We start from the raw sequence: 27,532 nt of genomic DNA on the forward strand, positions 1-27,532 counted from the left end.
CACCCTGTATAATCTGTTAGATGATGTGCAAGTTCCAGGGGTAAAGGCAACACATAATGTTCCTAATTAATATGGTCATATTATGGTTCTTTGTTTTGATGGAGTCCTCTATCCAAATTGCTGCCGACATCTAGTTTAAAGATAATGATCACTGTGCCTTGAAGCTCCTGATTAGCATCAAATGGACAGCAATTTGAACAAGGTCACCTAGTCACACTTTTCCAGCCTAAATCTGCATAAGAATTTTTAATGAAAATAAGAGTCTTCTTTTGTCCTTCTTTTTGTGATGTGTGTTGTATGTATAGGATGATTTGCAAATGGCCACCATATTCCCATTTCTCATGATCTCATATGAAATCCATAGGAACATAGGCATTGTATGAAGAATTGCCTTAATCAGAAGAAGCAGAAGGTTAGATAAGGCTTACAGAAGTCATGAAGTAGGGCATGCGCCAGGGACCCTCCTGGCTAATGATGCAGGATAAAAGGCAAACAAACAAACAAATAAATGTATAGCATAAAGAAAATATCCAAGTCATGAGCAAACACCCCTTAGCGGACCAAGTCAACTCAACAATGTAGTATTTTTTGTTCAATTCTGAAAAAGTGACTGGATGGATATAGGAAAAAAAACATGAATACTCTGGGTGCTCCTGAATTAAAAACACTAATGTGTACCCTGCATAATGAATAAAGTGATGAATAAAATCAGGGGAGTGTGGTAAAATCCTATCCTTTCAATAAGTGGGTTCCTATAATCAAGTCAGTTCCCCATAAGCTCCCATATTAACAAATCTCCCATATTATAGATTTCTCTGATGAAGGGAAGCCAACCAAAAGTATGTTTGGTAAGAGAGAGCCCTGAATTTATACTGTTCCAAGAAAGGTTTTGCATAAATGGGTTTTGGAGGTGGATTTAAAATATTGGGAAGGACATGCCTTAAGGACAGGTGTTCCTTGCTTAGATATCTCCGTGGTTAAAGACATAAAGGAAGAAGGGGGAAAAAGAAAGGAAACATCCTTCCAAACACACTCACACACACACACACACACACACACACACACACACACACCAGAAGTCCTGCCTTTAAAAACAAACTGCTGAGTCCTAAAGGAGAAATTCAGCCTAGTAGGGCCTAGCTGCTATGAAGTGGTCTATATTTTTGCATTTTATTAAATAATTGTTTAAATTATTTTTCTACACAGACCTACAACTTGATAATTAAGGATAATGTAGAAATATTCAAAGTAATTAAATTATCTAGATGAGCATGCAAATAATAAAATAAACAAAAAATATACTTCGTGACATGCTGGCCTTATCCGTGCAGGTGGGTGTTTTTTTTGGTCATGTGGGTTACAATTCATATTCAATTTCCTTAAGTCCACAACAAAGAAATAGAATAGCTCATGAGACTGCCAAGTCTGGGGAATTCATTGTCCCATGACAGCGACTTGCAAAATTGAATTGTTCTTCCTGGAGGGAGTGGAGAAGACCAAGAGTCTGAAGGGAGGAGTGAAACACAGGAAAACAATCTGCAGTGACTGCAGCCTTGCATCAGCCATTCATGGGAATGGGTGAACCCAGCAGAGAACTCTGAAGCAGTGCCAGCTCTAGGTTTCCAGATCCTTGGTCAAGGCATGTGCCTCCTCTCTCATTGAGTCTACCTTCTTATTGCTACAGTTGGAAGCAGTGGTAATTCCTCATGCTGTGTGTCATAATAACTGCCATTTGCTTGCTTGAAAGGCAGAGAATCAGTGGACAACCATGAAGCAGCACTGAGTTGTCCTTTTCACCACCACCATTACCCAGACAGAGAAGCAGGTGAACCAGCAGGCCAGGTTGCAATGGTGAAAAACAAGAACCAGGTCCAGTGATCTCTTCTCAACTGGATTCTGCTAGGGCCTGGACCATTGGCAGGTGCCTGGCCATATCTACTTTTGATTAAAATAGTGAAATTCTTCTTCACGTCCCTGGATATAACACCCACCAGTTATCTATCCACTGGACTTCTTTTACAAAGGTGAGTGTCTCTAAGAAGAAACATTGCATGTCTTCTGCTGTACATTTTTAGCCAACACTTCTTAATCTTCACAACACCTTGAAGAAATTGTCACCAATACCCCATTCATTGCTTCCACCAGCCTGCAGGCCTACAGAGATTAGCTTGTGGGACCTGAACCAAGCACCTGCTATCTATCAATAGTGGACTGTATCACTGTGAATCCAATTACTATGCCATCTGCACTTGTCTTAGGGAAACTGTCACATTTGAAAAGCCGAAGGACTGCTATTGACCTGTTACATCAAGTGAAATATCACTTGCAACTTGGACAAGGCAACATATAGCCAAATGCAAATGCTTTAGATGCTGCATGATATTTTGGGGAGGGAGGAAGTTACAAATCTTCATCTCACTTTCATAAATTGCAAGTCAGAAATTGTAAGAAACTGGCTCTAACCACCCAATGCTGGAAATGTTTATTTAGATAGCCACCATTTTTATTTTTGGAAACATATCCAATAGCAAACTAAACAATGCAAATTCTGAGACTCTAGAAATAGGAAAGAACTTCTGTTAGGTGAGCAGCTTAAGCTCAATGACATTAACATGGGCAACAATTGTAAATACACTTATTTGGGAGTACGTCCCATGGAAAACAATGGGATGTACTTCTCAGTCAATACATGCAGTGTTAGGCCCTTAAAACAGTGATGCCTAAATTTAGGGCATGATCCTAATCAGCTTTAGAAAGAAGAATGTCCACAACTCCCAGTAAACTGGCTGGAACATACCGGGGGCTGTAGGTTATTTCTTTGTCTAAAAAGGCATAGGATTGAACTTGATAGTTCATCTCGGTCAATGTTAAAATTGTAACTTTTAGCTTCGTGAAAATTCTCTTTGTCTGTGGAATCATAAAAATTGTTTCTTTCTAATGCTACTTTGAAATAGGTGTATAAATAACAAACGTAGAAATAAAAGCTTTGAACTCATTCCAAACAACTCTCTGTTTTAACATGTTATTGTTGTATGTGTGCATGCACCAAAGAGTAGTTCATGCTTTAACCTTAAAATATTAGAATAATCAAAACAACAGACTTAAAAATATTTTCATGATTAAAAACCAAACTCATGGAAAAAATAATTGTAGTGGCAATAATTTTAGATTTTGGTAAAAGTTTGTTCTTAACATCAACAAATTTTAATTCCACACATTCAGTGATAGTTTTTTTCACCTCTCTCTTTATACAGTATATATAATATATCATATCTCATCTCAATCATATCATATCATATCATCATATTGTAAAGGCACATTTGAAGAAGTAGAAAAGACTGTAGCCATGCTCCAGAAAACCTATGAGTTTGCTTTAAAACTATTCTAGTGATACTTTAAAAATCATCCCTACAGAGATGTAATATATTTCAAAATGAAAAGCAAAGAAATAATACCTGGGTTATATGGAAAGGGTATTTTGTTACTTTTAAAAATGTGCATCTGAAAAAAATTCTTTGGAAAACAGTATTAAGAGCAGGTTTTTAGAAAAGTTTAATGATACCTGTAAATAATCATAAGTCGACCCCCTTGGATCATAATAAGTATGTGCGTGTGGATAGTAAATTGTTTCTTCTTTTGATAATTTTAATGATTTAACTGGCATAAGGTATCATTTTGATAGCAATGATGTTTTCAAAGAATCCAGATGTTGATATGCTCATTTTATTTGTCAGTGTCAGAATTGTTAAGAAAACTTTGCTTTAAAAAGATCTTAACTCGAAACATATTAGGAATAAAGGAATGCTGTCTTTTCCTTCACAGCTGTTCTTGTTTTGGCTGCCTGCTTTGCAGCAGGTGTTTCAATCCTCTGAGTCGCTTTTGTACATTTACAGAGCCACATGAATGGATGCACATGCACAGCTCATGGCAAGACTGTTGGTGTTGCTATTAGATGTTGGAAGTCCCTTCTAGAAATTCCTACGCATCACACCAGTAGTGTAGTGGAGCCAAGGTCCAAAGGGACATCATGCCAGTGCTTCGCTCACCAGCAGGTATGCTGAGGCCATTGATCACCTTTGTCTGCTTTCCCTGTTCCTTCTGAGCTTGGCTGCAATTATCCCATGGGGTAGAGGAAGAAAGGGAGCCTGGACTTTTGATTGTTCCCTGCTGCAATGCGAAGAATTCGGGGGTTAAGACCCACCAGCTTTGCAAGACTTGCTCCTGCTAGTGATGTAACCTGCTAGAATTGGGTTGTTGGTATAGAGCAACACAGATACCTGAATTCTGGGGCTTTCCTTGGGACTGACATGATGAATGCCTGAACTTCAGAACTTACTGCTGCACGTAATACCAGAGAATGACAGTAGCTTGCTGTGGCAGGCTGGGGAATATGTGGCATACCACATGTTGATGGATTCCAAATACCATCAGGCTTAGCCAGCATAGCCAGTGGGGAAGAATCATGGCAGCCACAGAGGAATCTTGCCCCAAAGAGTTCTATGCAGGGTCAGACAGCTGCAGGACTGCAGCTGTCAAAGGCAGCCAGAGTTACTAGGTGGCTTCCAGCTCTCCCCATATCCTTGGCTGTTTTGACTGTTTGATGAGAGCAGATGTCTGAATAGGCCTTCTCTTCACCATATGGAACAGAAAGGATATTAGAGCAGCTTTGAAGACCACATGATCCCTGACTGCAAACACTTCCTGCAAGTAGGGTAAGCCATGGCAGAATCTCTCCTGGTTTGCAAGGAATGACACTGTGTGTGTGTGTGTGTGTGTGTGTGTGTGTGAACAGAAAATTCTTCTCAGATAAGAATACAGAGAACAACTTTCCTCCTTTCTGAGGCAGCATTATGAACCATGAAAGCTTGTAGTCAGACCTGAGCCCAGTAGGCATTTTCCAGAATCTTCCAGAGGGAATCTTTTGGATAAATGTAAGTTATGAGCCAAAAGTGTGTGGATCTCAGCACTTGTCCTCAGCCACTGGAATGTCTTGGATTTTGAGATGTACATTGGAGATGCCAAATGTTAACTGGTTTCTGAAATCTGAAAGGTAACTCCCTCTCAAGTTACACTGGGTATATGAGTGGAGACATGAGTAAGCAAAAGGAATAAATCAAGTTAACTGGATCTTACAGTATTGAAAAATAGCATTCACAACAACCCTCTCAAACAAAATAGTCTCACTGAATTTCCAGTGAAATAAATGCTTATTTCAGAGTAAATGGCTTAAGGACTGAAATCCAGAAGGGTCTGAAGTCAAATGCCACAGTTTTCCTTGGCCTTCACAGACTGGGAGTCTACATGTGATCCAGCTATCAGTCACTCTAGACTCTTTAATGTAATCATAAATAATAATAGAATACCAATGATGCTTGGAATGTGAACCTATTCTTCCTGACAGTGGTGCCCACCAGACTCTTCAAATGATAGGATTTCAAACAATGGCTTTTTAGCAACATTTATTCTTAAATTTTGTTTGTTTGTAACAAATGCAATAAGGAGCATGTGCTCTGAATGCATTTTCACTATGTTTATCAAAAGTGACTTACTTTATTATGTTCCTTGCTGCATCTGGATCCTGAGCTATCACTTGTCCGATGATACTTCCTTCCCTGGCGTCTTCATCTACTTCTATTAAATTATAGGGTATGTTAAACACTGGTGGCTCATCTATGTCTTCTACAGATACTTTTACCAAAGCTGAATCCTTAAATGGTCCCAGGTAGAGAAATCGTGGGTCAGGATGAGTATTGCTTGCTTCAACTTTTAGGGTATAGAGATTCTTCTTTTCAAAATCTAATTGCTTGCATCCAAATGTGAGGTGAGAAAGAAGAAAAAAGAAAGAATGTTATATAGAAAAGCAAGAACATTTCAGAAGGAAAACAATAGTTATAGCCTTAAGCTGAATCCTTGCCTGGGCCACTGAACTAAATTATGCTTATTTCCAAGCAGACATGTACAGCATTGTACTCACTTTTCTTTTCTTTTTTTAGTGGTTGTCTCTACAATCTCCACGATATTATCTATTGTTTGCTGAGAGCAGCCTTTTGAATATGGAAAACAAGCATGGTACGAACATGGTAGCTTCCTCTCAAATGGCCCACAATGTTTCTAAGAAAACACTGTAGATTATTTCTACTTGAGTAGATATTTGGTGGTGTGGTGTTTAGAGTATTGGACTGGGAACATGAGTGATCTGGGTTCTAGTCCCTACTTAGCTATGAACCTCACTGAGTGACCTTGGACCAGCCATTCACTCTCAGTCTAACTTATCTTACAGAGTTGTTGCTGAGAAGGTAAAATTCATCCCTTCCATTTCTGAAGGTGGAGGTAGAGATGGAGATGGAGAGAGATTTGCCTGGTGCCAATTTTATAGTCCTTTTGCCGCCAAGTGAAAACCTTTTTATTTACCCACCATTTTAAGAATTTGAAATTGTAATCGGTTTTAACACTCACATTAGCTTTTTGGTTTTGTTTTTGGTTTTTTGCTGGCATTATGTTTTTGCTGTTTATGGTTGCTATTTGTTGTTATCAATTGCTATAGTTTTTGTAAGCTGTCCTCGGATGTTTTTATCATATAGGATATCAATATTTTAAATGAATAAATAATAAATAAATGAATTCATCCCTTCCATTTCAGAAGGTTGAGACGATGGAAATGGAAATGGGGATGGAGATGATTTGCATTTCTGTACCTCCTGCAGCCAAAGCTTTCTGGGTGGTTTACAACATTCAGTCACCATCTAGATTTCAGCCAGACCCAAACCTGCTTAGCTTCTGGATTAGGCAGGATCAGGAACTTCAGGCTACATGGAAGTTAAAAATCCCTGGTTTCACATTTATGAAAAGGAACTCTTGCAAGCTTACATTCCGTCTCATTTTGACCAGAGATTAGTCTACCATTGCAGAATGATATTATGAACAAAACTTAATGTACTAGGTTTCAAAGGTGAGTAATTTCCCATTTTCAGCCGTAAGTGCTGGACCATGTGAAAATCCAACTCTTGGGGAAGTACGCACACAATTTTGGTTCCGTCATCAGAATGAATCAGTGAAAAGCAAGTATCTTTTCTTTATACAGTTATCATACTGAATTCCTGCATGTATTTACTAAGCTAATATATATTTTTTTTCAAAACATATGATTCCACTGAAATCAATGGAACTTATTTCCAAGCAAGTGAATGTGGCATTATAGCCTTAATTGCTGCAATACTGAATCCTGAAACAATAAAAACTCTGAAGCAACCTTTCATCCATTTAACTTTGTCTACCAGGGTGTGTGCGTGTGTGGTTCATTGTTGCCCATCAGTCAATACAAATCACTGTTTTATCTCACTGGGAACATGCAATATTTTGCATGCACCATTAGGTACAATCTTCAGTGCACTAAAATCAATGCCTAAATTACTGTTGATTTGAGTGAATAAGAATTACACCCATTCTAAATGGAACAGTCCTTCAACAATGAATGCTAAACATAGGTTGGTGAGAAATTGTATCATTTGGGATAAATGATCCCACCTAAAGGATAATCAATCTAAATAAATCTTAAGTCAGCAATTTGAAAGAGCTATACAATGTAAATCTATGTATCATCTATTCATCTATGTATATATCTGTGTCTCTATCCATCCATCCATCCATCCATCCATCCATCTCTATATTTTTGCCAACTAAAATTAACAAGAACACATGCACATATCCTAATCTGAATAATATATGAAATATAAAAATGTATATTCATTCTAATTTCCCCAGGCATTTTTGGCCATAAGAGGGCTGTCCTGTTCCCCTGCCCAGAGACAGGAGAACCATAGAGTTGGGCATCCACCATAGAATTGGCATGCCCAGTTAGCTGCTTCTCCTCGGTTAAGAACTTAACTTCAAAGTGGTAAAGAAGGGTTTTCCAAGGGCAGAGAGGGAAGGAAAGTGTGGAATAGATCACCTTCATTACTTTTTTGCAGAGGACACTAAGAATCTCAGGCACAACTTATAGAGTTTTTTTAAAAAATAAATATTATAAACTTTTAAAGGTTTTATATTTTACCCCATTGTATTTGGGGGTTTTAACTTTTGTGAACTGCCCAGAGATTTCTGGCAATTCAAAAATCAAAACATGTAGTGAAAGAAGACAGAAAGATAGAAACAACTATCTTAGATAAAAGGGAATTTATTTATAAACACATGTAGATTTATCAACTGATGGTTCCCATATAAAGCTTCCCTTTAATGGGAGCAGCTACTCTATGTTCACAAAATGTTGTTTTCACCACAGTTGTCATAAGTGGGGAAAATGTGCATAGTCTGTGTGCTCAGCTCCTGCATTTTTGGAAAGTCTGTGGATCTGGAGGAATGGAAAGAAATGAGTTTACCTGATCTTTGATCAAAAATTGAAAGTACTGTGGTACCTTGGCTCATAAACTTAATCCGTTCCATGACTCTGGTCATGACCCAAAATGGTTGTGACCCAAGTCAAATTTCCCCATCAGGTTCAGTGTAAATAAGGTTAATCTGTTCTGTAACCATTTTTTTAATCACAAAATTTTGAAACAGCATGACAAAGAACAACCAAGTAACAAATAACAACAGAGATTGTGGCCATCTCCCCACCCCACAGCACAATCACAGCCATCTCCCCCTGCTGAGCACGACCACAATCATGGCTGTCTTCCTTGCCTGAGCGCAACCACATCATGGCCATTTCCCCCCCACCCTCCCTGAGCACAACCGTGGTCACACCTGTGCAGGGAAGATGGATGCGATCATGATCGTCACCCAATGCGGAGTTCGCGACTTGAGGCAAAAATTTTCTGAAATTTCTGCTCGCGACCTGATTTGGTCATGAACTGAGGCATTCATGAGCTGAGGTACCACTGTAATTCTCACATCTGACCTGAGGGTAGAACTAGATATTAACTAGTTAGCTATGTGGAGGGTTCTGTTTTTGCTGCAGAGGAAAACATGCATTCTTTACATAGATCTTTTTCCAGGGGTTTGCATTTTTCAGCCTTTTTAGCTATTCTACTAGCCAAGCCCAAGGTGGCAATGTGTTATAGTGGCAGTACAGCAGATTTTCATCTTTCCACAAGGCTCTTGTTGTGGTTTGTCATGATTTAAAATTTAATACTAGACCTTCCACATTAAAAAAGGCTTGGAAAACTCAAAACCCCTGGAGGGGCCTTGGAGAACAACGGCATTGTGAAAAATTCAAACAAATCCCATGAGCGAGGAATCATGAACATGCTATAAATGCTTCATGTAGAGAATCCCTTGGGATATTGCGCTCCCTCTGTCCTCTCTTTTCTGTGATCCTGGAGGATGCAGTCATAAACATCTGCTTTCACTCTCAACTAACTTTCAGCTAGTTAAACTTGTCATTTCATCCAAAGTGGGAAGATTCTAGTTAGGTTAAACTCTGGTCTCTTCAAACAGACTAAAATGAAACCATTGTTTCTGACCTTGCCTTGTTGGAATAAACCCTACTTTAACCTAAATAGATGCCTCAGTTTGCCTGAATTAGCAAGCTGTGTTGCCAGTTGAGAATGGAAGCAGATGGAAGTATGAAAATGTGATCTTGTGAGCAGAAAATGTGAGCAGATGGAAGTATGAAAATCAGACCTTCACTCTACTAGAGGTAGAAAGGACAGAGTGTGTGTTCATGCCCAAGGTTGACTCGTGTAGCATGAAATGATAGCTCAGTGTCACAAAGAAAGGGCAGTTATCTTAGCAAATGCATATCCCACTTATTTGCCAAGCTATTGGTTGGCATAGAAGATCAGCAAGTAAAATGGAGGAATGCTTACCCCTTTTCAGGCCTGTTAAAGTTTTCCTCCCTCCAAATGTCCCCGTTTGACTGTCATCCTGCGAACTGGGCTTGGGGTTTTTTTTAGAAGACAATCGGGATAGTGGAATTAAAAATTCAAGACAACTCAGTTGCATCAGGTAATCAGGAGACTCAGGGGGCAAACCTATGGCCAGTAGATGCTGCTTGGCTAGTCAAGAGAAAATGCCAGGCCTCAGCTCTCACCATGGAAACATGCTCTGAGGATAGAGCTAGATTTGGAGTCCTACCTCATCGCTTGCCCAGAAGGAACTGCATTAGCTGTGGTTCTGAGATGAGAAGATGGATGCTGGATCCAATGTTTTGGGGACATATGGAGAGAAAGAATCAAGTGGGAAGGGAAGGGAGAATGAGGCTTTGTCAGCATATAATGTGCCATGGCAGCACCTCAGTCTGTCCTCTTTGCAAGTAGATGGCTGGAATCTGCTGCATCAATGCTTTTCAGGGCAAGCACATGTGGAGGTTGCCTTTGCCTCTGTGCTCCCTCTGTCTGAGTTTGGAGAGTTCTGGACAGCCACAATCGAGCACACTATTAAAATTGAACACCCAACACCCACCCCACCTCCTGATCCTCCTCTTCCCTCTCTTCTTCTGCATTTATAACCCACCTTTGTTGCTCCTGGAATGCATCCAAAGTTCTCCTCCTCTCCATTTCATCCTTACAACAGCAAACCTGTGAGGTAGGTTAGGCTGAGAGAGAAGGATTGGCCCAAAGTCACCCAGTAAGCTCCATGGCTGAGTTGGGTCTAGAATCCAGATCACTCTAACCACCACACTGTGCTGGGTCTCTACCCTGAAAGTGTCACCGCTTATCTATAGATGGATACATCTGAAAATTTTGGTTTCTCATTTTCTCTGCATTAAGTCTGTTCCATTCTGTAGCCTTTTCCAATTTATTGGAAGAATCTAAGTCCATATGAACATTTGTATGCATTCTCATGCAAGTTTATTCTAACACATATATATTTGTATGGATTATTTTTCCTATGATTTACTCCTTGGTAAGCAATTTTCCCTAAGATGAATGTGCTTTAACATATTGTTTTCACTAATATACACATTTTGTGTTAATTGTACCTACTGTATATGCTTTTGTACACTTCTTTTAAATTGAAGAACAGTATCAGTGAAAATCTGAAAAAACTAAATACTGAAGGATAACTTTGTTTTTGAAATTGCAAAGTATATGGTTAGAGTAAAGAGCAAACTGAATAATTGTCTTACAAAGGGTGACATTAAAAAAACCTGGTTATTTAGATTCCTTCATCATAATAAGCAGAAAAACAGCTTTAGATCCTAAATATTGCTGATATGGTTTTTTGCATGCCACCCTTTACTTAACTCACTGAAATAATAGCTCAAAGCCCAACTGGAAATGTTGTAAGCATGTTAACAGTTACTTCCCTCCACCACAGAGATCTAGTAGGTGGGGAAATTCCATTAGTGGACCCAGGTTGCATATAGAAACAGCTCATTAGAGGCCGGAGTTTCTCACATCCGTACCATTAGCACAACATGGAACAGTGTGCCTGTTTCCATTCTTTGCCAACCAAATGCTAGAATTCAGCTGCAAGGCTACTTTGTGACGTGATCAGATCTCCCTTAAATCCTTGGCAGGGTTTTAATACCCATCTTTAAAAGTGATCATTCCAACACGTTTAAGCATATCGGACAGGCCAGAGCTGCTGAAAAGATCCCTTCAGGAGAACGGACATGCTCCAAAAATACCCTTTGTAAAAATACTCCTGCTAGGTTTGGAGTTTACCAGATACCCAATGAAGAAAGGGAAATGCAGCCTGAAAGGTTAGTTTCTCTGACCCACACAAAACCTTCTCCTCCCTCCTGCCTGAACAAAAGAAACCTCAGACTTGGAGTGCTAGGTTCAGTAAAAGAGAAAGTGGGGGAAATAAACCTTTTTGACAGTTATAATTCCTTCCTGTGTGTCCTTGTCAGTGATAATATCAAACGCATCTGATCCATCGCCAGCAGCAATGTTGTACTCAATCTCCGCATTTTCACCCACGTCAGGGTCATTGGCTTTTATTCTGCCAAGTGAAGTTCCAAGTGGCGCAGATTCCAGAGAGCTGAACTGGTATGTGCCTGGAAACGAAGCAACACCACAGAAGGTTGAGTGGTCATGTGTGCACATCAGGGTCTCATCTGTATAAATAATTTTAAAAATCTAGGAGGCAACGGAAGTGGATCTTCAGTTGCTTTGTGAGCCGAACCATTTAAAGAAAAGCACCCTGAATCACCAGTGCATTTGAAAACAGAGATAGAGAGCACTTGTCAAAAAGAGCTTGAAAATATATATAATATTTTGATGTTTCAAAAGCCTCTTAGAACTGCAGTTCTGGTGTAGCACTTCAAATGTAAACAACTGTAATTCTGCAGTAGGACTGTCTCTAATTGCCTGGTGGCATTATTGTGTTATTGCAGATTTTGACAACGTAAGCTAACAACAAAATTTGTTTTTCATTAGTTTGCACAACCATGGAAACTGATGAATCTTGGAGGCACATGTACCACTGAGTTTTGCTTGAAGCAAATTTTGAGGTGATTTTGGAGGGTTCTCTTAAGGTATCACATCTGATGGTGTTATCAAAGGAAGTTTAAAAGAATTTCAGCACAATCAGATGGATTTCTCAGAAAGGCATATCCCGTCTCTGCTTGGGGAGAAAGTTAAGTAACATTCAGCTGATCTATTATCATTTCTGGCACTGGGTTAGTGTGTGGATATGACATAGTTCAAGGCCAGAGCAGGCCTCCTAAGGAAGCAATGGGCCATCTGTATTCACTCTGTGAGCTCTAATGAGAAACTTGCACGTACCATTTTTTCCCAAGTCCATAGCCCTCTGGGCTGCAGAGAAAGTGAAGAGTCCTGAAAATAGTTGTCTCACAGAAGCAATGTTTGTGAAGTCCCTGAAATGCAATTCAGTATTCCTGTACTTGGCACATTCCTTTTCCTTTAGTTCAGTAGAAGAGGAAACATCCCACACATTCAGAGGGAAAGATACATAATGCACAAATAATTTTTAAGGCTGCAGCTTTAAGCATACATACAAGGAGCACCTTCCTAAGCTCCACTGAATACTGCAAAAGTTAATGCATATCATAGGACATATACCTAGGATTGTACAGAAAATTGCTAAAGAGAATATTTGTTCCTGAATGAAGAACCCTGTACTTAAATGGCTTTATTTTATGACACTGATTGCATTTCTACAGTGCCCAATGGCCAGAGCCATTGGGGAAGCTGACAAAATCTCTGGGTGCTTCACAAAGTTAGTATTTTGCGGTCCTCTAAACATTTGTCCAGGAACTCCCATTATCCTCACAATTAGCTCTGGCTGATGGGAGCTATGGGCCAAAATATCTGGATGGCTACAAGTTACCCACCCCAGCTTAGGCCATTAGATAGGGCTCAGAATTCCCACAAGCTGTGAGAAGTAGAACCTCTCCCGTCGCTGCCCTTTCCCTGCCTAAAGAAGTCTGCCATTTTACTTCTCTGTGCAGGTGAATTTCTTAAAAGTTTTGAAGGAATAACCTGCTTGCTAATGATGGTTGCCTGTGTGTTCCTTTTTACTATTTTTGTGGTTGGCAATTTTTACTGCACATGGTAATTAGATGGTTTAAATTAAATATTTTAATTGGGTGGTTAAAAAGCAGTCAGAGCGCTTTATGGGGATCCTTCTTGATTGAAACATGAGGCAAAAATTAATGAAAAATTAATGAATAAATAAATCATTTGGGCTTATACAGAGTGCAGCATCTTATGCTATGCAGATAGTCCCAGCTACCCTATGACCTTTGTGCCGGATGGCTGTCAATGGCAGAGTGGCACAAATTTGTTGGTTCTCATCTGTGCAGGTGAAGCACCCATTCCACGGAGACTTGTCTATGGCACTTGACACTGAAGCCTTCCCTGGGGGCTGTCCTAGGGCCACAGTTCTGAGGGATATGAAGGGAGACATTTCAAGGTCACCAATAATCAGTTCTTTTAATCTGGCTCAAAAAGCAAGAAAAACGATGTAAGTTCACAGAGGAGCACCCAAAGAAGCAGGTATTTTCTGAAAGGTAGGCAAGTTGGCACAACAGGAACTGGCACTCATGTGATCTCAGATCGATTCTGTTGTTCAATTTTTTAAATTATTTTTTCTCTTCTTTTGGAAGCCAGTGATGAAGTCTACACATGGTGCTGTGATAGAATGAAGTGTTCATGTTATGGACTTATGAATACTGAATTGTACAAGGTCCTCTTCTCAGTGCTTCCCTGTGTAAAGAAACAGAAGTTCCTCCCATGCATTCAACTAGTACACCTGATTGATGTTCTAGGATACTTCATGCAGGGATTTTCCCTTTCCTTTCCTTCCCTTTCCTTTTTTCCTTTCCTTTCCAGAGTATTAAATAATATGCTAGGTTTCCATTTTCAGGAAGAGGAGCTATCTACCAGAAATGGTATGGGGCATCTAGGTATTTAGGTATTGAAGTGCTCCAGGTGCTCCTTCAATGTTACATCGGCCTTTTCCCAATTTCTGAATGTATTTGTTGTTGATGTTGCTTTAATGAGAAAATGCACATTTGGTTGTGCTTCCTTTTGAGATCTCTCCCCCAGTGCATTACCTCCCCTCATTGACTGAAGTGGTCTTTTTCTCATTCACAAAGGACATTTTTAAAACACACTTTTTCAAATTGCTGGGCGGGCAATTTAGGGAAGTCCTAAATTTTTGCTCCCTGCATGCTCCTCTGACAGGCCACAGTCTGCCAGTCAAGCCCCAAAGCCCCCCCCCCCCTTTAATGAAGAGAGGGAAATGCACCCCATACACTATGTAGCAACCTTTTGACATTCTGTGGTGCTGCAACTTACTTTCTCCTCACAATGCAGACTCCTCACACATTCCTATGCCGAAGTGGGATGGGGAGATTGATTTCACCCTTCCATATCAAATGTGTGTTCTAATGTAAGTGATCCATCGCTGGAAGTATAAGTCTCGTTGCAGCTTTACGGGCCCCACTATCCTCTTTTTGTCTCCATTTGTTATCCCCACATCACAAGGATGTCTGTCTGCTGTTATCTCAGATTTTTCAAGAAGTAAATTTATGCAACCAATAAAGTCCAGCCAAAAAGCAGCTGCTACAGGACATGCCTGCTTCATACGTCTACAGAAGGCATTGACTTGCAATTGACTGGCCAGCTAGTTCTTAATGAGTCTTTGTGACCCTCACTGCATGCAAAATATCAATTTGCTGAAATAGTACATATGGAAGCGTCCTTCCATTGATGAGGTAAAGTTCCAATTCCTCATCTCTGTTCTAACAAATTTATTTTTTGCTAACAGAGACAAAACAGACAAGCTCTGATGCAAACCCAAATTCAGTCTTGTATTCTCTAGTAGAGATTTTAAAACTCAGCCTGCCACCACATTATGTTTAAAGTGCAACTCCTACTGTGCAATCCTATACAACTCTACTCTGTTGTAAGCCCTACTAGGTTCAATTGGACTTACTCCCTGAGGTAAACCTGAACAGGATTGTACCTTTAGTAGCATTCCAAGGACAGCAAAAGAATTTCATGAGTACTGGTTGGAAGTACAAGGGGAAATTCCATATATATATATATATATATATATATATATTGCACCAAAAACCTAATTAAACTTGCACTCACATAGTCAATAAACAAAAGCAATACCATGTAATCACAAGTCAATGTGAGAGCTAGAATTTCAATTGGCAAGAAACAAAGCTGAAATGGCTTTAAATCGATGCTAAAAAATATAGGGCAACACAAAAGAAATCTGATCAAATGTCAATATAAGAAGGGACATGTTCTGATTTAATTTAGAGGTTTGTTGGTCTGTTCTTTTTCTTAAAAATAAAATAAAATAATGAGCTATTTGATGTAGATCGTAGTATGCTGGTTCTGTAAAAGCAGCGGACTGTGATACGGTGTGTGGGAAAAGGGCCCTTTAGGGGGAGCTGTGGAGCTGCGCCTGTATTTGATTCAGTGCAGAAGGTACACAGTACCTGCTTTTCGCATACCAGGATGGCTGAGAGACACATTCCAGTGACCATTTGTAAGATGTACACAAGCTGCATTGCCCACTATCTCTCCAGTTTCACAGTTTTAAGGCTGCAAGTCCATTTTCCTGCATCATCTTATTGACTTCAATATAAGTTCCGTATGAAACTAGACTTCAATTTCATTTTTATAGATTTTTTTCTCTGTGTCTCTCTCTCAATATATAGGACAGAGAGTATGAAATAGAGTTATATAGCTATATTGCTTGGGTGCTCCTTCCCTCATCAATGCAGCACAGGTTGGCATAATGTGATCACCACCCTGGGAATTTTACACATGTGGCACTAGTAAAGTCCCTGTATACCTGGAAGACAGGGAAAGGTGCTTTTGTCATTGACCTGAGTTAATAAGAGTTGCATTGGTCACCTTTCTGCCTGTTATGGATCAGAGTTTGTCCCAATATCCTTAAAATGAATGCTGTCAAAAATTTTGTTCTAGAAATTTAACTTGGAATGTAAGTGGATGGCAATTTGATGAAAATGGCATATGAGCAGATGGCACACTTCATTTAAGGACTATCAAAATCCTGATTTGTCCTCACTTCCTCCTTCAGATTGGCAGGTAGGTAAATGGACAAAATATGGTGGAAGGCATAGGAATGGGCAGCTGAAGCAAAGCAGGCCTTGCTTCCTGTGTTAAGATGTGAAGAAACACATTTAATGGAAGTTAGGGTGTTATGATATGGTGATGAGGTTTTGGGGCTGGAGCAAACATATCTAGAAGCTGCCCTTTCTGGAGGTGTGGAAGTTATGCCTCCTGGGGTGAAGCTCTTCCTCTCAAATCTCGTCTGTCACTAACTCCTGATTGTTATTCCTGTTTAACAATTTCCAGCTGACTCCTAGTACCCAAACTCCTGTATCTAAAAGTAACCCTTATCCTTCACCTTGAGGGGAGCTTAAATTGGGAAGAAGTTCAGTTTGCCTGCCCAGTTTTGCAAAGAAACAACACATCAGGAAATAGTCTGGGAATACGAACTTCCTGCAGAATTGGCTTTGAGTCCAAATTGGAGCAGGCAGCCTCTAGAATCTCTGAGTTATCAGTCAGCAGCCAGTCAAGATTTCAACTGGGGAAGAAAAAGTGCTGTCCAATGTAGATGCACTTGTTAAAAGCACCCCTGCAGCAGCAGCAGCAGCAGCAGCAGCAGCAGCAGCAGCAGCAGCAGCAGCATCTCTCTCTCTCTCTCTCTCTCTCTCTCTCTCTCTCTCTCTCTCTCTCTCTCTCTCTCTCTCTCTCTCTCTCTCTCAAACACACACACACAATCAATTAAGACAGCAATTTCAGTTGATTAATAGGTAAGAGCAAATTGTAATCAGCAAGGACATATTTTAATTTGCAGATTGGGGTGAGTAGCCATATCAGTTGTTTAGCATAAACAGCCAAGTCCTAGCACACACATTAGTGCAACAACGTGAAAGCTAGGGGAACAACAGTGCTAAACTGACTATTAGTCTAAAACAGAATTAATAAGCTCATTTATATTCTGCTTCAAGGAAACTTCTAGTATGATATAGACTAAGGGGCAAACTAGACACAATGCTCAAAAATGTGTGTTTTTAAAAACCTCACTTCAGAGAAGGCCACTTTGGTTATGGAAAGTGAGAGAAGGCACTGAGAGAAGGTGATTTAGAGCAAAGGTGTTTAACCCTTTCCCCATCTACAGTGTTTCTTCTTGAAACTGTCCCACATATTATGCCTGCCCTCGCAAGCACAGTTTCTGCTCTATCTCTGTATGTGCTGAGGCTCAAAGTATGTCTGGATCTGTTGATGGAGAAAGCACCTGGGAGTAATTTGGGGCAGAAAAATGTATCAATGGCTGCTATTCCTGATGGTCATATGCAGTGTCAGGGACTGGGGTCATATGCAAGGGATGCACCTCTGTACACCAGCTGATGGGAAGTGCTCTAGGAGGGTGTTCTTGCACTCATGGCCTGCTGGGGAGTTTTACACATGCAGCTGGTGGCCATTTCATGAACAGAATACAGGACAAGATGGAACCTTAATCTGATCTAGGTGAGCTCTCATGTTCTTAAAAAATAATAAAAAAAAACATGAGAGTGCTAAAGGCATATATGTCTGTTCCTTCCTTTACCATAGAGAAAGTTGGTTTCAGGGTTTAAAAATAGAATGTGTATATAATTTCTATGTGGCACAAATAAATGCATAACAGTGCAAGCTTTTGCAGGTGAATGACTTGTCCCCAACAGTTATATGAAAACTTAGCCATCATATATTCATTAGCATTAAACTGTGATTTGAGCTCTTGGTTGCTTGACAGCTTGGTGAATTATGGACACACTTTTAAATTATTTAGCCTTCAACCAAAATCAGCTAAGAGTTTAAAAGAATTGTCACCAATCTGCACAGGCCCTTAATTTTTTGTACTCACACAAGAGCCACAAGGAAGATTAAGAGCTGAGAACTAGTCTTCATATCACGGATTCTTTATGGGTACCTTCCACTATGTAATGTTCACCCTCGTTAAGAGATTGTCACTGAGAGAAACAGTACATTGGAATATATACTTTCCCATCCTACTTTAGGTTCCACAATTTCTGTGTGATTGATTATCCTATCACAGCCATGCATTTTAAGTAGACCTCTCACCTACACCATGGGTAGGAGAAGTCAGCATACACATATATTATGCAACTATGACAAAAAATAAATTTATCATAAAAAAGGCAGAGATTACCATGCAGCAACTAGCTTATACAGCTTCAATTTAGCTTTGTTTCCTAGCATGTATTTGAAGAATATTTTGGAAAGATACCCTTTTCTATTCATGGATTGTCCAACCAGCTGCATGTGTGGAACTGCCAACAGGGCATGAGTGCAAAATTGTCTCCCTGTTATATTCCCCAGCAACTGGTATGCATAGGAGGACACCAGGCATATTCCCGCAAGACCCTCATACTGAAGGTGGTATATAGCCAACAGAACTAGTAATGTTTTTCTGCTCAAATTACTCCTAGCTGTTTTCTTCACCAGCAGAGATGGAAACTGGAACCAGCAAGGAAAGGGCAGCCTGGATCAGGATTGCTGAGTAGTGGGGAGAGGCTCCCATGAGAGCTGATCCCACCTCCCAGTGGCCTTGTTCATGATCACCATTTCTCCAGGATGAGCAAGGTAGAGTCTCTCCATCCTCACAGAGATCCTGATGAACATCATTGTTTCCATGTTGTTCATAGTAGCAAGGAGAGATTGTCTTGGCCAGGACAGCCTGGAAGCCTAATGAAAACCAGTTGGGGAGGGGAGGGGGAGATAATCTATCTTTGTGTGTGCATGAAAATGTGTGTGTGAGTGTGTTGGGAATGAAAGGCTTGTCCGCTTTTATTTTATTTTGAGCTGCATTTTATTTTGAGGCTTTTTGTGCAACATTGCAATTCTGGACACAGCAAACTTTTGGGGAGTGTTTGATGGTTTGGATGTTCTGTTCTGTGTGAATATGACATATGCCAGGGCACTAAAGTATTAGGAGAGCACACAATTGGGAGCATTTGGAGGGGAGCAATGGCAGTGGGTGCTTGACAAACTGGGGTAAGGGAAGAAGACATCTGACAGCTGGAAAACATGTACGCTCCTCTACAACCGTGTTTAGCTACAACATCAACAGACCCTGAAACACTTCTGTATTTGCATCCCAGATTCCTTTATCCCAACCAGCCAGGGTCCCTAGGTTCTGATCCCCACTAGTATCTTAGTGGTAGTTGTGATTAGTGAGATAATGTAATGGGGAAAGAGGGGCAAAATCATCTGTTTCCCAGGATCTGATGATGCTTTGGTTCACATCACTGTGACCTGGACAGATGATGGTGAAATTTAACTTTTATACTTCGGTCCATCAGGCTACTCAATGGCGAGGTAGTACAAACCTTATGGAAAAGGATGTGGGTTTCATTACCCTCTCCTGACAAATCTACTCAGTTTGAGTGCCTTCCTTTGGTGCTGTGAGTTCCAAGGAACTGTGCCTAACAGCAGTTTCTTTATCTGAGTTGAGGAAGGGGGTCTGTAGTATGTTACAGGAATCTCTGAGGTTTATTGTCTTAGGTTTCCACATCTTTGCAAGACTGTCTTGTTGGGAAAAAGAAATAAAATTCACAGGTATGTTCCAAAGGGTGGCTGGTTCCATGCATTTTGCAGGGAACGCTCATGACCTCATCTTTGTTCTGGGCAGGCAGAGAATTGTTTTATAGTGGGGAAGATTGAATTACTTCCTTTGTCATGGACAGATGTTTGCCTGTTTAGGTTTTAACATAGCAGCTATTCAACTCTGCAGAAGTGAAGGGACTTTTATAATGGTCCATTTCTTGAGACTCATGGATCCAGTTGATTTTCTGATCATTCAGGATGGCTTTTCTTACTGGTGTGACTGGCAGTTCTGCTGACAGTCTGGCTAATCTCTGGAATGTAGAGATGACCTAGGTGTTGAGCAGCATTGCTTCTAAGCATCAATCCCCCACCCCAGGGCAGCTTATAGAACTTTCTGGTTTACGGGGTGTATGGGAACAATGAAATAGGAAGAAAGATTATAAGAAAGCAAGCATGACCAAACATAACTTGGAGCCCATTTCCATGTCTGTTCTGTGGTGCCTACTAGCGTAACTTGAATGTCTTAGAAGAAGGCTTTCACATTTTAACATTTCAGATTAGTAAGCTGTTAATAGAGTTAACGCAGTAAAGTTTTTAACTTAAAGCCAGAAAACATATGTATGTTTCTCTATGACCTCTTTATAGCTATGAGATCAACAGACCCAGAAGTCCTTCTGTATTTGCATCCCAGATGTTGAAGTACTATGCATAAAGAGGCTTTTGGAACACATCTGAACTATTAGTGCTTCATACTCTGGGGGAATCGAGGTGGATTGTCATTGACGTCGGTAAGCGTGATGTTCACCGTGGTGGTTCCTGATAATCCGCCCATCTGGCCCCCCATGTCTTTTGCCTGGATAACCACTTGGTACTGCTCTCTGTTTTCTCTGCTCATATCTGGCAAAGCAGTCTTGATAATGCCTTGTAGAAAAAAGGAGAGAGAGAAAAAAGATATGAGTTGATGGGGATGGGGGAGGATGAAATAGAGTATTAAAATGGATTTGTGTCAGATATGTTATACCAGTTAATCCACAGCAAATAAACACAATTGAAGGTGTATCCACTGAAATAGGGCATTTGGGCCATAACCAGTTTAATGCCACAGCAAGAAAAGAGGGAAACAAGAAGCTCTGGTTACTTAGTGCTCTACAATTAGTTCAGTGCAATTTTCCAGTGCAAACAAACAAACAAACAAAAACAGGCTATATCTGTCATAAAGAAAGCTTTTTAGAAACTTTTCCTAGCAGTATTTTAAAGTTAGTATTAAAGGATGTAGTGAACAAACATTCTGCAAAATCATGGTATAGACTAGTTCTACAAATGCAAGAGAATGGGTAGACTGCACCATTCTAGAAAGATCCTCTAATGTTTGAGTTACTAAGGGATTATTTTTTAATTGGCAGCAGGAGTGGAGGGAGGAATTAGAAGTGGCATTTACCACATACAGTCTGAGGTGCTACAGTCTGTCCATTCGAGATACTTGGAAGTATACTGTTGCCATATTACTGAGTGCTACAATTGATTAAGGGTAGCCATCTTACTCTGTGGCAGCAAACCAACAAAGGATCTTGTGGGATCTTTTAGGTTAACAAATTCATTCCTAGAGAATGAAAACAAAAGGAAGTTTGAGCTTGCTGAAATTCATAGATTCATAAAATAGTAGGGTCTGAAGGGGCCAAGAGGGCCATTGGATCCAACCCCTGCTGGTGCAGGATGCCAAGTCACAGCATCCCACTCAGATGACTGTCCAGTTTCATCCTGAATGTCTTTAGTATGAGAGAGAACACAGCCTTTCTTGGCAATTGGTTCCACTGTCATATTGCTCTGACAGTGATGTAGTTTATCCTTGTGTCTAGCCTGCATCTGGTGTGCTGTAGTTCAAGTTCACAGTTCTGTGTCCTACACTCTGGAATGAATGAGTTGTCCCTCTTTGTGACAGCATTTGAGGTACTCTTAGAGTGCTGTCATGTACTCTCATGGTCTTCTTTTCTCCAGGCTGGATATGCCCAGCTCTCTCAGCCTCTCACAGTAAGGCTTAGTTTCAAGACCCTGGATTATCTTTGTGATTCTTCTATTTATGTATCCCAAAATAATGTTTTCCTTTTTTGCATCTGCATTATATTCCTGGCTTACTTTTTTAACTTGTTGTCCACACCAATTCCAAGGTCTTTTTCTTTCTCAGTGTTGTTGAGCCAAGTATTTGTATTGATACATATGTTGCTGTTGATTTTCCCCCTAAGTGGAGAACTTGGCATTTGTCTCTGTTGAATTTCATTCTGTTGCTTTCTGCTCAGCATGCTACCTTGTCTAGGTCACCCTGGAACTTCTTTTTGTCTTCCAGGATGTCAGCTATTCCAGTCAGTTTTGTACCATCTGCAAAGTTAATTATCATTCCCTGGACTTCCTCATCTTGATCATTAATAAAGGCATGGAAGAGCACTGGTCCAGGACTGAGCCCCATGACACACCACTTGCTACCTCTCTCCATGTTCCCTTTCTTGTTTGCAATATGTTTTCTGGATGTGTTTAATAGGAACATTTGAGCATTTGAGAAAGTTGTCCATTTTATGAGCATGACTTCAAATACAGGACTTTGCAAACCTTTATACAGAAAGCATACTCCCATTTCTGCTCACTTTCAGTAGTGCAAACATTCACTATTGCATTTTCAAGTGACTGGCAAACTGAAATGGAAATCTCGTACTTCCTTACTCTGGCATAAGCTGTCTGCTGTGGATACTGTCCACCAAAGCATGAGGGCAACACTTCATGGATCCAGTGAAGTTGACAGCATCCACAAAAGCTTATTCCAGAGTGATTTTTTTGGCTCTTAAGGTGCCATGGGATACTTTGCTTTTCTTTTGCTTTTATTTACCAATCCAAAGTGGACAGGTCCCTCTCAACTGGACAGCTGCTCATACTTGACAGTTCTTGTACCACCTAGAGTGGAGTCTGGAGGGCCTGAGGTGGGAAGGAAATAGCAGCTAAGTTCTGTCATGTCAGCATGCTCACTGCCTTTTTCATTAATTGTATGCTGACTGAGCCATGAATTCAGACACCTAGGCAAGGTTTGTATTTTGCTTATACAATTGCAGAATTTTATCAGATTTTCATTAATCAGGTTCAGAAGTACACTTCCCCATTACTTTGCATAACTATTGCAAAAGACCCTTCAACCTGTACAAAATAGCCCATCTAGCAGCTGTGGCTTGGTATTTGCCATACTCCGGTAAATGGAACTAGATGACTGGGTTTACAAATCGTGTAATTGGTTGGATGCTGAGTTTGGCCATTTGTTGTAAAACCAGCAAACTATGCTCAACCCTCTCTGAGAAGCCCTGGGAGGCAGGGGTGAGGGACAAGAAGACAGCATGGAACAAAAGAATGTCCGATCACTCTGCCAAGTGAAAAAAAGAGGCTGGCTGGCTTGCCCAAGGGATCTCTCCAACCCCGCAAATCATGAAACCATCAACAAGCCTTCCAACTGTACCTGTACAGCCATATTTGAGCCAGTGACCATCCAAGTAAATCAAGAGAAAATAGAGAGTAAATATTTGGGATTTTTTAAAGCCATCAGTTCCTAGAAATAATTAGAACAAAGCAAAGACTGTAGACATTCTAACCTGTTTCTGGATCCACTGAGAAGTACGGCTGGCCCTGGAGGATGCTATATACAATTTTGGCACTGTTGCCATAGTTAGCATCATCAGCATCTGTAGCTGTCACTTGGATAACAGAAGTGCCTGAGTAGAAGCAAAACAGCAATAGCGAGAACAGAAACAGCGAGAACAATATGAAATGAAGTCACACTGGTAGAATAATAGTTAGACAGTGATCTGTTTACCAGGAATATATAGTGAACACACCTCATATTCAATTGCAATATTTATCTGAAACACCATGTACAGCATGAATCTCCAGGTCCAACTAACAGTAGCAAAAATCAAACACATAACTAAACCCTCCTTCATTTCCATTGTTTGACAATAGTACATGGAAGTAAAACAGCCCCTTCATCACAATTTAACACACTGGTGCACTGGGTGGAGTATTGCACCTGGACTGAGAAGAACCAAGTCCATGTTCCTGGCTAGAGCTGGCTAGCTCTGCAACTGTCTGCAGGACCAGGAAGACCTATGCAGGCTCTCACAGGGAACAGCTGAGAGGCAATCATGCGGTGCAGCTGGGACCCTGGTCAAGCAACAAGGACGTACCTTTGTGATGCTCTGGTGCTCTGGCCCTCTGCATCACAGGGCCTTAAACCTTACTCCTGTTCGATCCTGTGTGCCCCTGCTTGCTCCCTCCAGTTGCTCCCTGCCTTGTTCTGGTTCATCCCTGCCTCTGTCTCAGGGTGGTTCAGACCATTCCTATTGGTCCCTGTGCTCTCCCTCCTCAACTTTGACCACGTTCACATGACTGCTTCCTCAGCATTTGATCCCTGCGCTATTCCAGGACTGTGCTCTCTCTCTCGTACTGTGTCACACCAGCTGCTGCCTTCTTTCTGATCCCAGCCTGTTGACCACACTGCCAGCCTCTAGCCCTTCAGAGAGCAGCCTTGCACCAGCACCCTGCTCCCAGCACTCTGCCTGCACTCGTCAGTCACCCACGTCTCACAGTTCCTACTTAGCCAATAGAGTTCATTTAGTGTCTTGGTTCAGTCACTGTTGCTCAACTAACCACCTTTGCAGGCTTGTTGTGAGGGGCAAATAGGAGCAATTGTACTAATATTGCCAGAAGCACCTTGGAGGAGATGTGGAGCACAGGTAGTCCCTGGGTTACAAATGTCCATGTTACAAACAACCTCTACTTACAAACAAGCATACCTGGAAGTCCTGTCTCATCCTCAAATGGCAAGGAGCACCAACAGGTGCCCACTTGCCAACCACCACTCAGTGCCTGATGAGCTGTGAAGTCAGAACTCACACGGGGCTATGAGGAGTAGCAGGAAGGAAGGGGAGGAAGGAAGAGGGAAAAAACAGTGCTAGTGAGTTGTGAAGTCAGAACATGTGCCAGGTGGTGGGCAGAGGAAGGAAGGAAGGAAGGAGAGAGGAAGGGAAGAATATAAAGGAGGAGGGAAAAAGTGACGCTGGCCAACACCAGTCCCATCCCCATCTTTATCCAGTTAATGTTAGGATTAATGTTAACTCAAGAAGTGTTAACTTTTAATAATCTTCTTTACTATTTTCTATTTTTCTGTCTAACCTGGTTAAGGAACTGTGCTGTATGCCTACACACATACATACAGTTTCTCTCTCTCGCTCTCTCTTCAATACCTGCAGTTACTGTATTATTATAGTGTTATTATCATTATTAAAATCCTGTATTGTGTTTAAATGTTTTTATGTATATGAAAGTGTTTCTTACATGTTTATATTTTTTATATATGTGATTCGACTTACATACAGATTTGACTTAAGGGTCACTTGGCCCCTTCCAACTCTAGCATTCTGTGATTCTATGATTCTATATTATTGCATAGAAAGTGCTGTATTCTACAAAGCAGGAAAGGAAATCAAAGATAAAACCAGGTAGAAAACCAGCAGGAGGAGAAGAATATAAATGGCAGTAGTTAAGAGGAAGGAGGCAAGAGAACTAAGGGAGGCAGGGTCTTAAGAATGGTGAATGGTGAGAAGTAGGGGACAAAGTATGGAAAATTCCTCTGGACTAATTTTCATGTAATTGTTGGGTGTATGCTTTGGGATCCATTCTATGTCCCACCTCTAATGGAGCTGTTGCAACCCATTATGTCACAATTGCAGCAATGAGCAGTAACTGGAATCAGCAGGGCAATTTTTAAAACATTTTTTAAAAAAATTAATCGACACAAAAAAAAAAGACAACTGACAACTTACGTTAAAGACAACTGACATCTTCATGGCTAGCTTCTGTTGTTGCTGTTGTTGTGTGTGAATGTAGAGATGGTGAGGAGTCATGGATGCCCACCACCTGCTCTGCTAAAATCCTAGATTTCTTCAATGAATTCAGTGGGCAACTGAACAGCTCTCATTTCCAACCAGGGAGTGTTCAGTGTAAAGTTCATTATCTATATGAAAAAGACTACCTAATATATTAGTTTATCTATGATGGCGGCCAAAGTCTCTGTTAGCTAATTGTGTATGTTGTTGCAATTCATAATGTTCTATTAACCACAGTCTTGCCCCTTCTGATCACCTTATTTCCCCCCCACCCCTAAATGGAATACTCCAAATTTAAATGTAGGTGGAAGGAAAGTCTACCAGCCAAGTCTTTTTTTGTACTTGTCCCAGCCCTGCAGTTGTCCATTTGTGATACAGGGACCTGAGCATTGCTGAACACAGTATGACCTGAAATGGTGGACATCTAATAATGCTTTTCGACTTCCATCTTCCTTCTAGCTCTTTATTCCAAAACTTCTGGCTCCTGTTGTCTTTGAGGAACTAATTTAACCTTTGTGTCTCCTCTCACTTCTGCCTCTTTTGCCTGTAAATAGGCAATAATGGCTTTTTTCTTATTCTGTGATTGAAAAGCAAGCAACCCAATCTCTCTCTCTCTCTCTCTCTCTCTCTCTCTCTCTCTCTCTCTCTCTCTCTCTCTCACACACACACACACACACACACACACACACACACACACACCAGTGCTTTGTCTACTCTGTATACCAGCATCTAACTTTTTGAATTGAATCTGACATCGTGATGTGAGCAGAGCATGCCAGTTTTATTACTATGGAATGCCCTTGCTGTGGATGCATTTGATTTAGAGTTGTTAGTCACTGAAAGTGACTCCTGTGTGTCAGTTGATAGAACATAGCTCTGACTGTTGCTATACTCTTGACTGTGGTGAAATTAAGCTATTATTTCCAAATGGAAAGAAAAGTTTCATTATTTAATATGCAAACCATGCAGGGAACATCTGGCTGCCATCATGTGGAGATATTTTATAAACCTTGGTTTGAGGAAAGGACAACAGAAACCCAAACATCCTAAAAGCAACAAATTTAAGTCTTATCCCCAAAGTACTTATTCAGAATTTATATTCTGATTCAAGGTCTCTCTCGGCTATCACAGTCAACTTTCAGAAAGTGTGTTTTGAACTGAGTGGGCTGAAGATTTTGGACCTTGATGAACATTGTTGGAGTTGGGGAGAGTTATTATTAGAAAATGTTACAGCAGCAAGACAGTAGAGGAGAAGATCCATTTTCAAGGACCAAAGGGATGGGGAGCTTCATGCTGCTGTTTGGAATTTCTGGCTGGGATATAGAACTATTATGATCTTTACCCCTTTTGTCTGATCACCATTGTACAAGTGTTCATGTGTGTTTTCCAGATATACAACTATTCATATTATGGCTACTGGCTCTGTTGCTGTCTCATCCCTGAATTAAGATTTGATAACATATGTCAATTTAGGGTGAAAATAGCAATAATGAGAGAGAGGGAACTCTCAGCAAATACCCCCCACTTCAGGGTTTACGCAGCATTGCAGTTGAACAGAATGATAGATGTAGATTCCAACAAAGCAAACACTGTTGTCTCTAG

General features: G+C 40.6%; 1 protein-coding gene across 2 annotated transcripts in view; it reads right to left on the minus strand.

The window, feature by feature from the left end:
* CDH9 (cadherin 9) overlaps window positions 1–27,532 on the minus strand; it is an 85,133-nt gene that overhangs the window by 21,709 nt on the left and 35,892 nt on the right. The window contains exons 3-6 of one of the 2 annotated variants that reach the window (XM_044426403.1): window positions 23,639–23,758; window positions 20,769–20,936; window positions 11,757–11,944; window positions 5,550–5,803 (exon numbers count right to left, since the gene is read on the minus strand). In XM_044426403.1, the coding sequence (XP_044282338.1) occupies window positions 5,550–5,803; window positions 11,757–11,944; window positions 20,769–20,936; window positions 23,639–23,758 (730 nt within the window). The remainder of the gene's footprint in view (window positions 1–5,549; window positions 5,804–11,756; window positions 11,945–20,768; window positions 20,937–23,638; window positions 23,759–27,532) is intronic. The other variant, XM_044426405.1, reaches the window with a different exon arrangement.

This window comes from Varanus komodoensis, unplaced genomic scaffold (genome assembly GCF_004798865.1).
Source record: "Varanus komodoensis strain SLA01 unplaced genomic scaffold, ASM479886v1 scaffold17, whole genome shotgun sequence".
In the NCBI taxonomy this organism is placed as follows: Eukaryota; Metazoa; Chordata; class Lepidosauria; order Squamata; family Varanidae; genus Varanus; species Varanus komodoensis.